Source organism: Castor canadensis, chromosome 4 (genome assembly GCF_047511655.1).
Source record: "Castor canadensis chromosome 4, mCasCan1.hap1v2, whole genome shotgun sequence".
NCBI classification, from domain to species: Eukaryota; Metazoa; Chordata; class Mammalia; order Rodentia; family Castoridae; genus Castor; species Castor canadensis.
The window spans coordinates 159,136,267-159,148,905 of NC_133389.1; the positions used below are offsets into that span (position 1 = coordinate 159,136,267).

General features: G+C 38.9%; 1 protein-coding gene across 2 annotated transcripts in view; it reads right to left on the reverse strand.

Annotated features, from left to right (window-relative positions):
- The window catches only part of Acadl (acyl-CoA dehydrogenase long chain), a 32,065-nt gene extending 28,915 nt beyond the window's left edge, over nt 1-3,150 (reverse strand). Inside the window, exon 1 of one of the 2 annotated variants that reach the window (XM_020172315.2) lies at nt 2,939-3,150. In XM_020172315.2, the coding sequence (XP_020027904.1) occupies nt 2,939-3,015 (77 nt within the window). In that variant the 5' untranslated portion in view covers nt 3,016-3,150. The remainder of the gene's footprint in view (nt 1-2,938) is intronic. The other variant, XM_020172314.2, reaches the window with a different exon arrangement.
- Between the last annotated feature and the right edge of the window lie 9,489 nt (nt 3,151-12,639).

Consider the following 12,639-nt stretch of genomic DNA (forward strand, 5'->3'; position numbering starts at 1 on the left):
AATAAGAAAGACACAGTCCATAAGACAGCAAGAGGGTCCTCATCAGAAATCAAATCGGCTAGTACCTTGATCTTTTCCCAGCTTCCAGAAAGTAAGAAGTTCTGTTGTTTAAGGCACCTAGCCTATGCTATTTTACTTTGGTAGAACAAGGTGACTAATTTACTTAACATTCACTTAGTATCATTTTGCTCTAGGTTTACAGTTGCATATAGAAGAGATTTTACCCACTCCCTTCTCTCCTGGGGTGCTGGGGATGGATGGAACCCAGGGCCTCACACATACCAGATAAACATTCTACTATATAACCAAGTCATGAGACACCTTTTAGGTAGAGATCATTAGCTATGAACATTTAATACTTCACTTTCTACCTTTTGTCTTCATTAACATATTCCTGATTACTACTGGGTCACCCAAATCATCATTTTACATGATTAATTTTTTTACTCATTAATTTAGTTAACATGTATTTACTGGGTTTAAAATTCTGTGCCAGGCACTGATGTAGTAACTTGAGATACAAGAGTGAGCCAAAGATTTCTGCAGTCAATACTTACATTCTAACAAAAGGAGACCACATAATAGTAAGTGATAAACACAGTAAGTAAACAAATTATGTAATAGATAAAAAATGCCATAGAAAAATAAAGAGAGAAGTGTGTGTCTGGGGTGAGTCTGGGGTCAGTCAAGGCAGGTAAAACTAGAAAGATGAGATCTATGTAAACCCTTGCAGAATTAGCCAAGCATGTTTCTAAAATAAAAAGACTCTTAAGACAAAAGAACAACTAGACAAAGGCTTAAGTATGGAAGAAGGGCTGGAGGTGTGTCTCAAGTGGTAGAGGGCCTATCTACCAAGTGTGAGGCCCTGAGTTCAACACCAGTAGCCAAAAGTAATAAATAAGTAACATTTGGGTCAGAAGTGTTGTTCAAGTGGTAGAATGCTTGCCTACCACGCACAAGGCCCTGGATTCAGTTCTCAGTACAATAAATAAATAAATGTAAAAAGAGCAGGGAGGCCAAGTGTGGCTGCAGTGGACTACAGAGAAGAGTGAAGCAGAGAACAGAACAAAGGACTAGGACTTGCAAGGGGCCTAAGAATCACTGTCATTTTGCATCAGACTAAAATTAACTTTATTCCGGTAACTTAAGTGATTGACTCCAATGTTTTGCTAGCAGAAATAAAACTATAAAGCACATATCTGTCCATATAGATTTTCCATAGTTGGGATTATTCTTCTGAGAAAAAAAATATGGTGAGACTAAGAAACTGAGAGGTTCTAAGACACTGAGTCATTTGTCAATATGAGTAAATAGAGTTAAAATTTACATGCAAGTCTGCCTGGATCTTAACATTTTAAATCCCGTATTATATGAGAGAAATTTTTGGAACGTTTCTAAGTAAAATACTGTAAGGCACAGGAAAGACAAAGAAATTCCAAATGAATAAAAATTTTGAGGTCAAAGGTGAGTCAAGAGAGAAAATGCAAAAGGAAGAAATCACTTCCGTGGCATCAAGTTTGTCCGGATGAGACTTAGAAACCTGTACTGAATAAACTGGCCACACACCCCTCAATAAGTTACTAATCTCACAGACTAGGCTCTTATTATTATTTTTTTTTCTTTTTTGGTGGGACTGAGGTTTGAACGCTGGGCTTTGCATTTGCAAAGCAGGTGTTCTACCGCTTGACCAACAGCTCCAGTCCACTTGGTTCTGGTTATTTTGGAGATGGAGGCTCTAATTATTTTTCAGTCTCATTTATATTTTCAAAAGGAAACAATCCACACTAGCACATTCCTTTAACACCTGAATCTGAATCTGCAGTTTAACAAGATCCCCAGTGATTCATAAGCAAGCAAAAGTTTAAGAAGCCTGTTACTTACAAAGAAACTATGACCCCTAGCCCATTTAGAGGGTCCCTTGGGTCTTCCTTTTCCCAATATTCTCCTTGAGAGTGTGGCTTTTCTTCCCGTACTTCAACCAAAATAACTGACTTTTGGGGTCCTCAAGTTTTAAGAGCATAAAAGAGTTTCGATACCAAAAAGTTTGAAAATAATGCTCTGGAGGGAAGAACATAGAAAAGTATGTGTACCCAAAAGGACCCGTGAAGCCTTCCCAAACCTCTGCAAGAAGAGTAATAATAAGTCTTGCAGCTCTCAAAGCACCTTAATTGTACTTTACAACAATGTGGCAATTAGCTAAATTACGCCTCCTGTCAAGCTAATAATGAATCCTAATAAATGCTTCCAGTTTGCTCACCAAATGAAGGGACTTTATGTATCACACAGAATGTGAGCCTTTGCAATCGTTATAAACACCTCCTTAGTCACTGAGCCACTTAGAAGCTCTCTCCATTAATTCCTCTGCATTTAACAAATCTTAAGGATTGCTACTAAACCTAAAGCTAATTTACCTAATGGGATCTTGCTAGGTCAGTCGTATCCAAATTATTTCCTTTGGGCACTCCTTCTGGATCACGTCGCCAAAGGCTAAGTCCTGCTCCCAAGTTCATGGTCAGGTGGCAGACCCCAGGCGCGTTCTAACTGGGTGAAAGGTCGCTGCTAAGCTGCGGCAGCCGCGCCCCTTCTTCCCGGGCGCCCGTCTAAGTGCAGGCTCCGTCCTGGGTGCCGCCTCACGCCGCGGAACCAGGCTGGACCGGATCCCGGGGTGGGGGGAGGCCGCCTTGCGAAATCCTTTTCCCCGTGGTGGGGGCGGCGGCCCATCGTGGGGGCACAGCTGGCACCCCCTTTCCCCGGGCCGAAGGTCCGCGCCCAGGCTCCGAAACCAGCCTAGTCTCATTCCCCCCCGCCCCCACGTCATTTCGGGGCCCAGCCTCGGTCCGGGCCAACCCTCCACCACCCCCTAACCCCCCCACCACCCCGCGCGGTGCCCCAGAAAGGTGAGTGTTGTCGCCCCTGTCGGGACCCCGCAAGCAATCACCTCGCGATAAGCGGCGCGCGCAGCACACGGCGAGCGCCCAGGACGCGCAGGGACCCGTGGAGAAGGCGCGCGGCCATGGAGGGACGGCAGGAGCAGGCGACGGAGACGACGGAAGGACGCGATCCGCGGTGCCACTGCGGCCTCTGGGCGACAACCGGCTGCTGGTGGGCGGACCGGACGGACTGGGTGCAGGGTAGGCGGACCCCGGCCTCCCGGGCTGAAGGCGGGGCGCGCCCTCTTCCGGGCCCAGCTCGGTGCAGCCCCGCCGCGCGCCCCTCGGGCTTCTCGCGGGACTCGGAAGGATACAATGTCGCCTTTCCCCGGCCGCAGCTTCTTCCTACGGTACTGACCCGCCCAGAGAAACCCACGGAAGCTGGAGTGCCCAAATGCGCCCAAACACATAACCACAGACATTTACATGAGATCTTTGTAACTTTGGAAGTTGATTTACTTCTCATAGGCAGCTACATAAAAACTGTTTTCAAAGAGTTGTTCCGTTATCAGTTTTTCTTGCAAAAATTCGTGGCTACTTCCTGAGAAAAATGAAAATATACTCGAGACACAAATAAAAAAGTGCCACGTTAATTCAGTTCTCCAATAGTACTTGGCTGGAGTACCTCTTGTCATTTCATTTCTGCTCAAGGCACCACTAACGTTTAACCATCCGTGTTTCAGTGAAGTCTGAGGTATTGAGGTATTTTTTTTGTAATGAGAAACAGCTGAAGTTTTTTAACTCTAAAACACTCGTTGACTCTAAAAAATGATGTGCAGAGTGAATTCTAAAGAGGTAAATTAGGTCGCAGAGGTCGTTCTAGAACTCAAGGACAGTTACCATAGGTCTGAAATGGTGGAAGTGCGGAAGACATTTTGTGTTAGAAATGTAGGATTTAAGTAAGTTTTTAAAAAGCTATGGAGGTGTAGTTCAGTAACGAAGTGATAGCATGCGTGAAGCCTTAGGTTTAATTCCCAGCACTGCTTTAAAAAAAATAATAAAAGTTTTGTTCTAAACAGAAGACTAGATAGTGTTAGTTGACAGGGGGAACACAGAACTCCATCGCTCTTGCTAGAATTCTGGATTCGCTGGCCTGCTATTCCTACCTCTACCCTGTAATCTATTAGTCTGTGCTTCGATATTTATAAGTTTCATAAAACCAAAGTGTTGGTCTTTCAAGCCCACAGTTAGCTGATCAAGTAATTTGCCCATAGGGGGCAATAAAAGATCTGTAAAGGAAAAATCAAAACTCTTTAATATCTGCTTATATTCAACACACTCTACATCACTTCTGGACACAAAAATGTGTGGGATTGTTTCCCCTCATGCCAAGCAATTCCCCAGGGGACACCAATTTATTCAAATCAATCTATGAGAATATGTACCTAGAGATAATGTCAAATCCCGTAGATTAAGGATTCAGTCCCACAAGACTTCCCCTTCTTCAATAGCCGATTTCAAATTGCAGGTGGTGTCTGGTGCTTCTGACCAACCAGCTATAAATCAGCTCCTTACCAGTTGTCACTTGTCATTGCAGGAATTAAATGTATTGGTGGTTATAAAGAGCACAACACATGGATTTGCTGCAATTATTTGCAGCCAATTATTATTGGCCCAAAGTTTTATGATTACTGAATATCAAACCAAGGAATTTAGATTTGATATGGTAGGAAATAAAGAATCCCCATGGCTAAGGACAGCAAAATGGACTGAGTTCCACCTGATGTTGAGGGGTCAGCTCTGTATAAAATTCCTGCTTTCAAAAAGCAAGGAATATGGTTATGAAAACAAGACTGTCTTAAAAACACATAACAGAATATGATGAATTGAGGAATAAAGTAACAGTCCAGAGCAGACAGCTGATACAGTGAGTGGTCTTCTTGATTTGCTCCTTTTTCCTACTTTATTTTTATGGCAGAATGGAAAGAATCGTGAGCTAGAACATTCAACACACCTATACTGAGATTGAAAAGCCTCCCTTGGAGTTCTTACTCTGTACATGTCTCTGTTTCCTTATTTGTGATATGGAGATATTAATAGTATTTTTCTCATAGGCTTGTTGTGAAGCTAAAACAAGACAAAGTATGTAAAGCATCCAGTCTGACAGCAGTTGGAGCTCAGTATATAGTAACATCATGACTCGTTTCCTTACCTTAACTCTAAAAGGCCATGCTCTGCCCGAGTTGCCAGGAAAACAAATAAAACCCTGAGAACCTGACTCTTTCTCCTAATTTTATTCTGTATTATTCATTTGAAAAGTTTCTGTGGTGGTTGCTCCTTCTACTTTTCAGTTACTCAAACCAAAATCTCTTTTGAACAGTTTAGACAGTCCTTATGTTGTTTCTAGGTCCCCAGAGTGAGGCAGGCTTACTGGGATTAGCTTTAAGGTTTTACTCTTTTTCATTTCTTTCAATAGCTTGTTCTTTCCACTTTAGAAAAAGCAAGAGAGAAAGTGTCTAAGTCCCTTTTGTTAGTACCATTTAGGAAAATGCTGGCCTTAGTATCCTTTGACCCAGAGTGCATAAGCAATACAAGAGATTTTTAAAGCTAATACCAAAATAGATTAAAGTACAAATGGGTTTCATTTGTCCAAAAGTCTAAAACTGAGTAATAATTCTGGTTAAATGTTCCAGTCTAGTATTAGCAACTGCTGACAATGCTAGACTTTAACCTTTTCAGCCTTCAGTGGATCAAGACATTCATTCTTCGAGAGACAGTGTAAAACTCTAGACCATGAAGGGATAGAGGAGTTATCTAAATACTTGGAAGGTTTAAAAAGTCTCTTAGCTGAAAATGTTAAGACAATGTCACAGGGTCATATGTTAGCAGGAAATTTCAGAAACATGGCACCAGTAAATGGGCCAAAGTTAAGAGATTATCACATAATCAGAACAGAAGCAAAGGAAGGTGGGGCAAGGGCAGGGCTCAGCTAGAATCTGCCACATGTCTGGAAACCACTCTGGTTTGCTCAAATTGTCTCAAGTTTGTGTTGTATATAGTAGGTTGACTGGAACAGGCCAGCTACTAGGAGGCATGGGCTTGATTGGTACAGCACAAATTACTTAAAACTCTGCTTACTCACATATAGTTGAAGAACAACAGTGCTTATACAATTGTTGGAAGAATCTTTCCAGATAATGGAGGTCAAGTGGTTAGCATAATGACATGATTACAATAAGCACTCAATAAATGGTAATTAATGTTATTGTCAATGAGAAATGTCCACATTTTAGAGTATAAAAAAGACAGAGCAAATCCTAAATTGGGGGGAAACGACTAAAAAAGAACCTTGACATTGAAGTAAGGAAAAGAAAATTACCCCTATAACAGGTACTTAGAAACTGCTTTTGCTAAACACTACTGACTCCTTACTTGGGCCCACAAATTAACTAAAAGCAGGAGAAAAGCTTGTCATCCCTGCCTCAGTTTTGTATCTGCCTCCTTTACTTTGAGTCTTTCTTCCCTGCAATCACCTTGGGTTCTAGTAAGGAAGGACTGATGGTTAACACTTTACATAGGGCCCAAAACTACCCCAAAGAAAGGTACAACCAGAACTTTGCAGGAGAGACTACCCCCCAAGTGAGGACAATTGCCCATAACGAGGAGGCTGACCCAACAACAGGAGTAATCATCTCTTGGGAACAAGATTGCTCCCCTCTAGCATTGGCAGGAATAACAATGTCTCCTGGACCCCTAGGAGAACCAGAACTGAGATTTTGTTCAACCAGGACACACTTACCCGGGGACTGTTTAATTACATATCTCTCACCCCATACCCCAGTTCTTCCTCTTTTTAAACCTAAAGCTCATTTCTGTACCCTGAAGATGGACTGAAGAGCTTACTTTCCCTCTTACCACAGCATGCCTATGTCATGTAATAAGTCTCTTTTCTCTGCCTTTCATCACCAGACATCTTTTTATTTGACAAGTTGGAACAAGTTGCTAGACCTGATTGTGGAACCACTGGAGTCAGTCCTGTCTGCCTAGAGCTCCAGTTATATCACTTGATCTTCAATCCAAATTTAAAAATATTTTACCTTTTGGAGAGGGTCAGGAATAAAACAGCTCTCAATCACATTTTGCTCTCCCTTTCTGGTTCTTATAGTACTTATTCAATGTTACACAAGTGTATACCATCTTGCACATTTAAAACTCATTTTGTGTAGTGTTGCAATGCCTGTTCCACTTGAGGGTAAATGATAGAGGAATGAGGCTGCTTATGACTTTGCTCTGACACCTCAGCAAATATCATGGTTCTTTCCAAACCTGATTGAAATTCCAGCTTCTCTAGCCCAAGTCACTAGTATCTGTATATATATAAATGTATAAAAACTGAGTGGCTAGGAACTACTACTTTATAATTTTATGTTTGATTTGATGAATACCTTGATGACACACTGAGAACCTGAAACTGGAGTTTGGTTTTCTAAATTTCTCTGAACTATTTTCTTTTCCCTTCCAGAGAAAAATAGGTTTTTAAGTTTTTTATTGGCATATATTAATTGTACAAAGGGTTTCATTGTGATATTTCTGTACATGGATATCCTCTGTTACTCAGAGGATAATAGTTTCAAAACTAGCTGCTGTTTTATGTTTGGGGACATTTTCTTTAAAAAATTAAATATTTTAGCCAACATAATTTTTTCAGTAAATCTAATTGTCAGTATTCAGAATGGGTTTGTGTAAATCTGAACCTTCAAATCCTGATCTGCTTCCCTATGGGTCACACCAGTAACATGATCAAAATATTAATTACAAGCAAAATATTCTAAGCAAAAATTGCTCAGAAGCACAAAAGATTATAAAATTTATATTCTAGGGCTGCTGTGTCCTTTATAGCTACTCTATATAGAGTTCATTAGAAAAAGTATATATGTACAAAGCAAAACTGATCTTCTCAAGCATTAACATTATGTATAAGTTTACCATTACAGTGGTAGACTAAGGAATTCTAAGTAATAGTAATTCTGTTGTATGAATCCTGAAAAATGTCAGAAGGATGATTACCAAGCCATTTTGTGTACCTAACACATTCCTCTGGAGAGGTAATCTGTATTCTGGGTAAGATTAGCCTTCATTGTAAGATTTCTTCAAGAATGCATGTCCTTCATCCTTTTAGCCTTATTTGAGTGAATAAGTTTGTTATAATTTCCATAGAAACCTGAATGTATTTGCTGAAGCCCTATCCTACATTGGGAGGATTGCTTCTATATAGAGCACATCTTGGGTAAAAGGATTTTTAATCAAATTTAGTCAAATTAACCTATAATTAAAAGTTTTATTTTTAAGTGTCATTTATGCTGAAACTATATGGACCACTAATTACATTTTTAATTCCAGAGCATTCTTTGTTTTTAAAATTACCCATCCTGTGTTTACTTCCATTTGTTATGACTCCTTCAACTTCCCATTTCCCTCTCAAATTTATTTGCATGCCCTTCATGACAAAGAAATGTCTGTTATCCCATTCAAAAAGTTATCGCCCTTTCTCCAGAAGTATTTACTTACTTGATGTCTCCTCCATTACTTCAGGTACACATAAACTTATAGCACATTTCCACATTGACACAGCAGAGTATAATGCTATTTTGTTAATCAGAAATGAACTGCAGTAGTTTATGAAAATAGACAAGAGTTTCCTCATCTGACCAATGAAAATTTCTCCCATGATTTATATTAGAAATGTTATAGATTCCTTTTTATATAAATCTTTGATCTGTCTGAAATTTATTTTGGTATAATGATATACTTTTTCCCTCAAAGATTATTTTTCCCAGTACCATACTGAATAATTGTCTCAGCCAGTTTGGACTGCTATAACAAAATACTATAGACTGTGTGGGATCTAAATAACATACATTTATTTCTTGCATAATAAAGGAGGCTGGGAAGTTCACGATCAAGGTATCATCAGACTTTCTGTCTCATAATGGCTCACTGTAGACAGCAGTCTTCTCTCTTTGATCTCACAGAGCTGAAAGGGTAAGAGATCTCCCTCTCCCCCAGCTCTCTTATAAAGACACTCATTCCATTCAAGGAGTCTCTGCTCTCTCACCTAATCACCTCCCAAAGGCTCCAATCTCCTGGGCAGTTAGGATCTTGCCACATAAAAATTCTGGAAGCCACATAAATATTCAGGCCATTTAAATCATCCATCTTTTCTACTGATTTAAAATACTACATACATCGTTTGCATTCTCTTTTGTTTTTAGGGCTATTTATAAATTTGCCTTATTCCATTCATCTGCTTGTCCATGTATGCATCTAACAAATATTTATGGGTAAAATAATCTTCCAGGAGCTAGGTAGAAATAAACAAAACATGTTTCTTAAACCTATGGAATTCATTTGTGGAGGCAGACAAGAACAAAAAATATGAATAGATCAGGAATTGATTATTTCATGAAGGTAAGCCTTGCATCTATTCATAAGCAAATCATCCACTGTTTGCACTTTGATCTCGAAAAGCAGAATGGAGGACAGGAAGGGAAAGATAGAGGGAAGGAGGCAGAGAGGGAAGAACAGGAATTAGAAGAAAGAGTATGTGTGTTAAGTAGACTATATTAAAGAACAGTAAATGGGCTCTAACCACTCTACAAATAAAATCAGAGAACCCTGTACCAGCTGCTTATCTCAGATTTTTCAGCTTTGAAATGGGGATATCATAGAGGATAGTTGTGAGGATAAATGTAAATCGTTTGGCTCATAGTAAACACTATTACCGTTTCTTCTTCACCTTTTCACATTTTTGGTAAAGATTCATATCTCTTTAATTGCCTGCTTTTCAAAATGGAATTTTCATAATCTATGGTATGGATTTTGGGGTGAGGCTCAGGATTGTTGAGTGGGCAAGGAAGACTTTATCACTGATGAGAAAACAGCCACTCATTTTTATTTGAATATCCAAGTCCAAGACTTCCTAAACTTGGCCCTAGGGACTTAAGAGTTCCTATAGTTGAAAAAAGAAGGAAAGAAAATGTGATTGTTGAGCACTGGCATAAAGAAAGACCACTGTCTTTCTCTTGGAGAACATCTCTTGGATGATGATGGAAGGGGTGAATTCAACCGTGATGTATTATAAGAACTTTTGTAAATGCCACAATGTACGCTTGTGTGTGTGGTACACACAATGTACAACACTAATATGATTTAAAAACAAAAAAAGAACATCTCTTGGGAGCTGCTGTTTTGAGCAAGTGTTTAGCTGTGTTGTCCCAGGGCAAATTTCACTGCCAGTGTTCTGGGAGGAAGAAAGCCCTAAAGCCAAAAGAGGTACTGTGTATCCTTTTTGGCTATGCAAGGTTATGCCTGCTGCTTTGTCTGGCTGGTTGCCTGAGGTTTATGTGTAGACTGTGCAAATCAATGCTTTGTGGAACCTACAGATTGAGGGTAAACTCCTCTTGCCCAGTAGGCTTACCTGTAGTGGAGAAAACAGTGGCAAGAAATTCTGGAATTTTCATTGATTACTCAGAGAGAGACAGTAGGGGTATTTGCATATACATTGTGAAATATATTGGGAATGGGACCCAGGTTAAACATAAAATTCATTTATGTGTCATTTACACCTTATACACAGAAGCTAACCCTGATTTTATACATTTTAAGTGCACCTGCAAATTGTCACATGAGATCAGGCATGGAATTTTCTGCTCACGTTGTCATGTTGGCACTCAAAAAGTTTTGCATTTTTGGAGCATTTTGAATTCTTGGTGCTCAACCTATAGTGATTTTCTCTTAATATCTAGAAGGTGATAGTCATAAACAATATTTGAATTGTAAGTTTTTACCCAATTACTTCTGGATAAAATATGGGTTATAATGCCATAGTATGTCATCTTTGCAGCTAAAGAAAGTTATTAGACAATGTTACCTTCCTATATAGATGGTCAGAGTTGATAAATAATATCTCATTTTCTCAGTTTAAACATATTTACCTTCTGGGATGGTTAACAAAGTATCCTCATGATCCAGAAAGCAAAGCATATTATTTCAAGGTAATTGCACTTGCAGATTCACTCAATTAAGCAAGAACAATACAGTTCTCTTGGAAGTTTTAATTTCAATGAACAAAATATGTACATAGGTAAATAAAGAGAGAAACTTGTTCTGTTCCAACAATGTATGAACTTTGCTTTAGAAATAACCTATGTGTCAGTGCACTATTGCATAATTGGAGCTATACTAAAAACCAACTTAGCATGTAATAAATGCATTACACTGAGGAAAAATAAAGTTTATGTTCCTTATAAATACTTTCGAACTTTCTTCCTATTTCAAAGGAAAGTTTCTGGTCCCTGTATACAGTGGTAAAGTACTCATCATTTCATTAAGTTCATCTCCCATTCTTATGATCCCAGATTTTACAGTTTACATAAGAATTCAGTTATAGGGTGAATACAGGCATATTTATTTCTTACTTAGTTCTTCAAAAGCAAAAACAATTTATGCTATTTATTAAACTGAACTTTTTGTTATTGTTTTTATTTTTGTGAGACAGGGTTTCACTAAGTAACTCAGCCTGGCCTTGAACTCACTATGGCTCAGGCTGGCCCAGAACTCCTCTCTTGCCTTAGTCGCCTAAGTGTGAGAATGTAGGCACGCACCACCATGCACAAGCTATTTTACTGATTTTGATCATGAATAATATAATTGCTGGCAAATAAAACCCTTAATGCAATAGCAGCAAATTTCAGCTTTCTAGTCAAAATACTGAACATTTTTTTCTCAAACTGGGATTTATGGAACTAGGAATAAATTATGTGAACTTTATTTTAAGCAAGTATTGTACTCAAAGTAACCAGTGTTATGAACAAACCTTAAACTATTTGGCCACATATAATTCTTAAGGCTCTTTTTGGCAGCTGACAGTAACTATGAAAAAGTTTGACATGGGTGGGGGTTATCTGTTTCCCCACACTTTGAAGAAAGGTTACAATAAAAACAAGTTTCAGATCACGTGTCACTTATTAAGGCACTTTTAAACATTTTTATTAGCATATATTAATTGTAGAAAGATAAAGTATTTAATTGTGACACTTTCATACATCTTTATATTATACTTTGTTCATATTCATCCCCCAGTAACCTCTCTTGACCCCTTCCATCCTTCCTACTAGTCTCCTTCCTGGAGTCACCTTCTATTTCCATGTCATGTCCCTTTTAATTTTTAATCTAGATTCTGCATATGAGAAAAAAATATGTGATACTTCTGTTTCTGAGCCTGGCTTATTTAATTTAACCATGATGATCTCCAGTTCCATCCATTTTCCTGCAAATGACATAACTTCATTCTTCTTTCTGACTGAGTAAGACTCCATATATGCCACATTTCTTTATCCATTCATCTGTTGATGGGCACCTGGGCTGAGTCCATAACGTCACTATTGTGAATAGCACCACAATAAACATGGGTATGATGGTACTTTATTCTATACTGACTTAGATTCCTTTGAGTATATGCCCAGGAATGGTACAGCAGGATCATATGGTAGTTCTATTTTAGTTGTTTTCTTATTTTTTTTTTTGAGGAACATTCATACTGATTTCCACAGTGGTCGCATTAATTTATACTCCCACCAATATTGTACAAGAGCTCCTTTCCCCTTGCATCCTCAACCAACATTTGTTATTTATTTTCTTGATGATAGGCATTCTGACTGGAGTGAGATCCATCTCATTTTAATTTGCATTTCCCTTTGCTAGGCAAAGT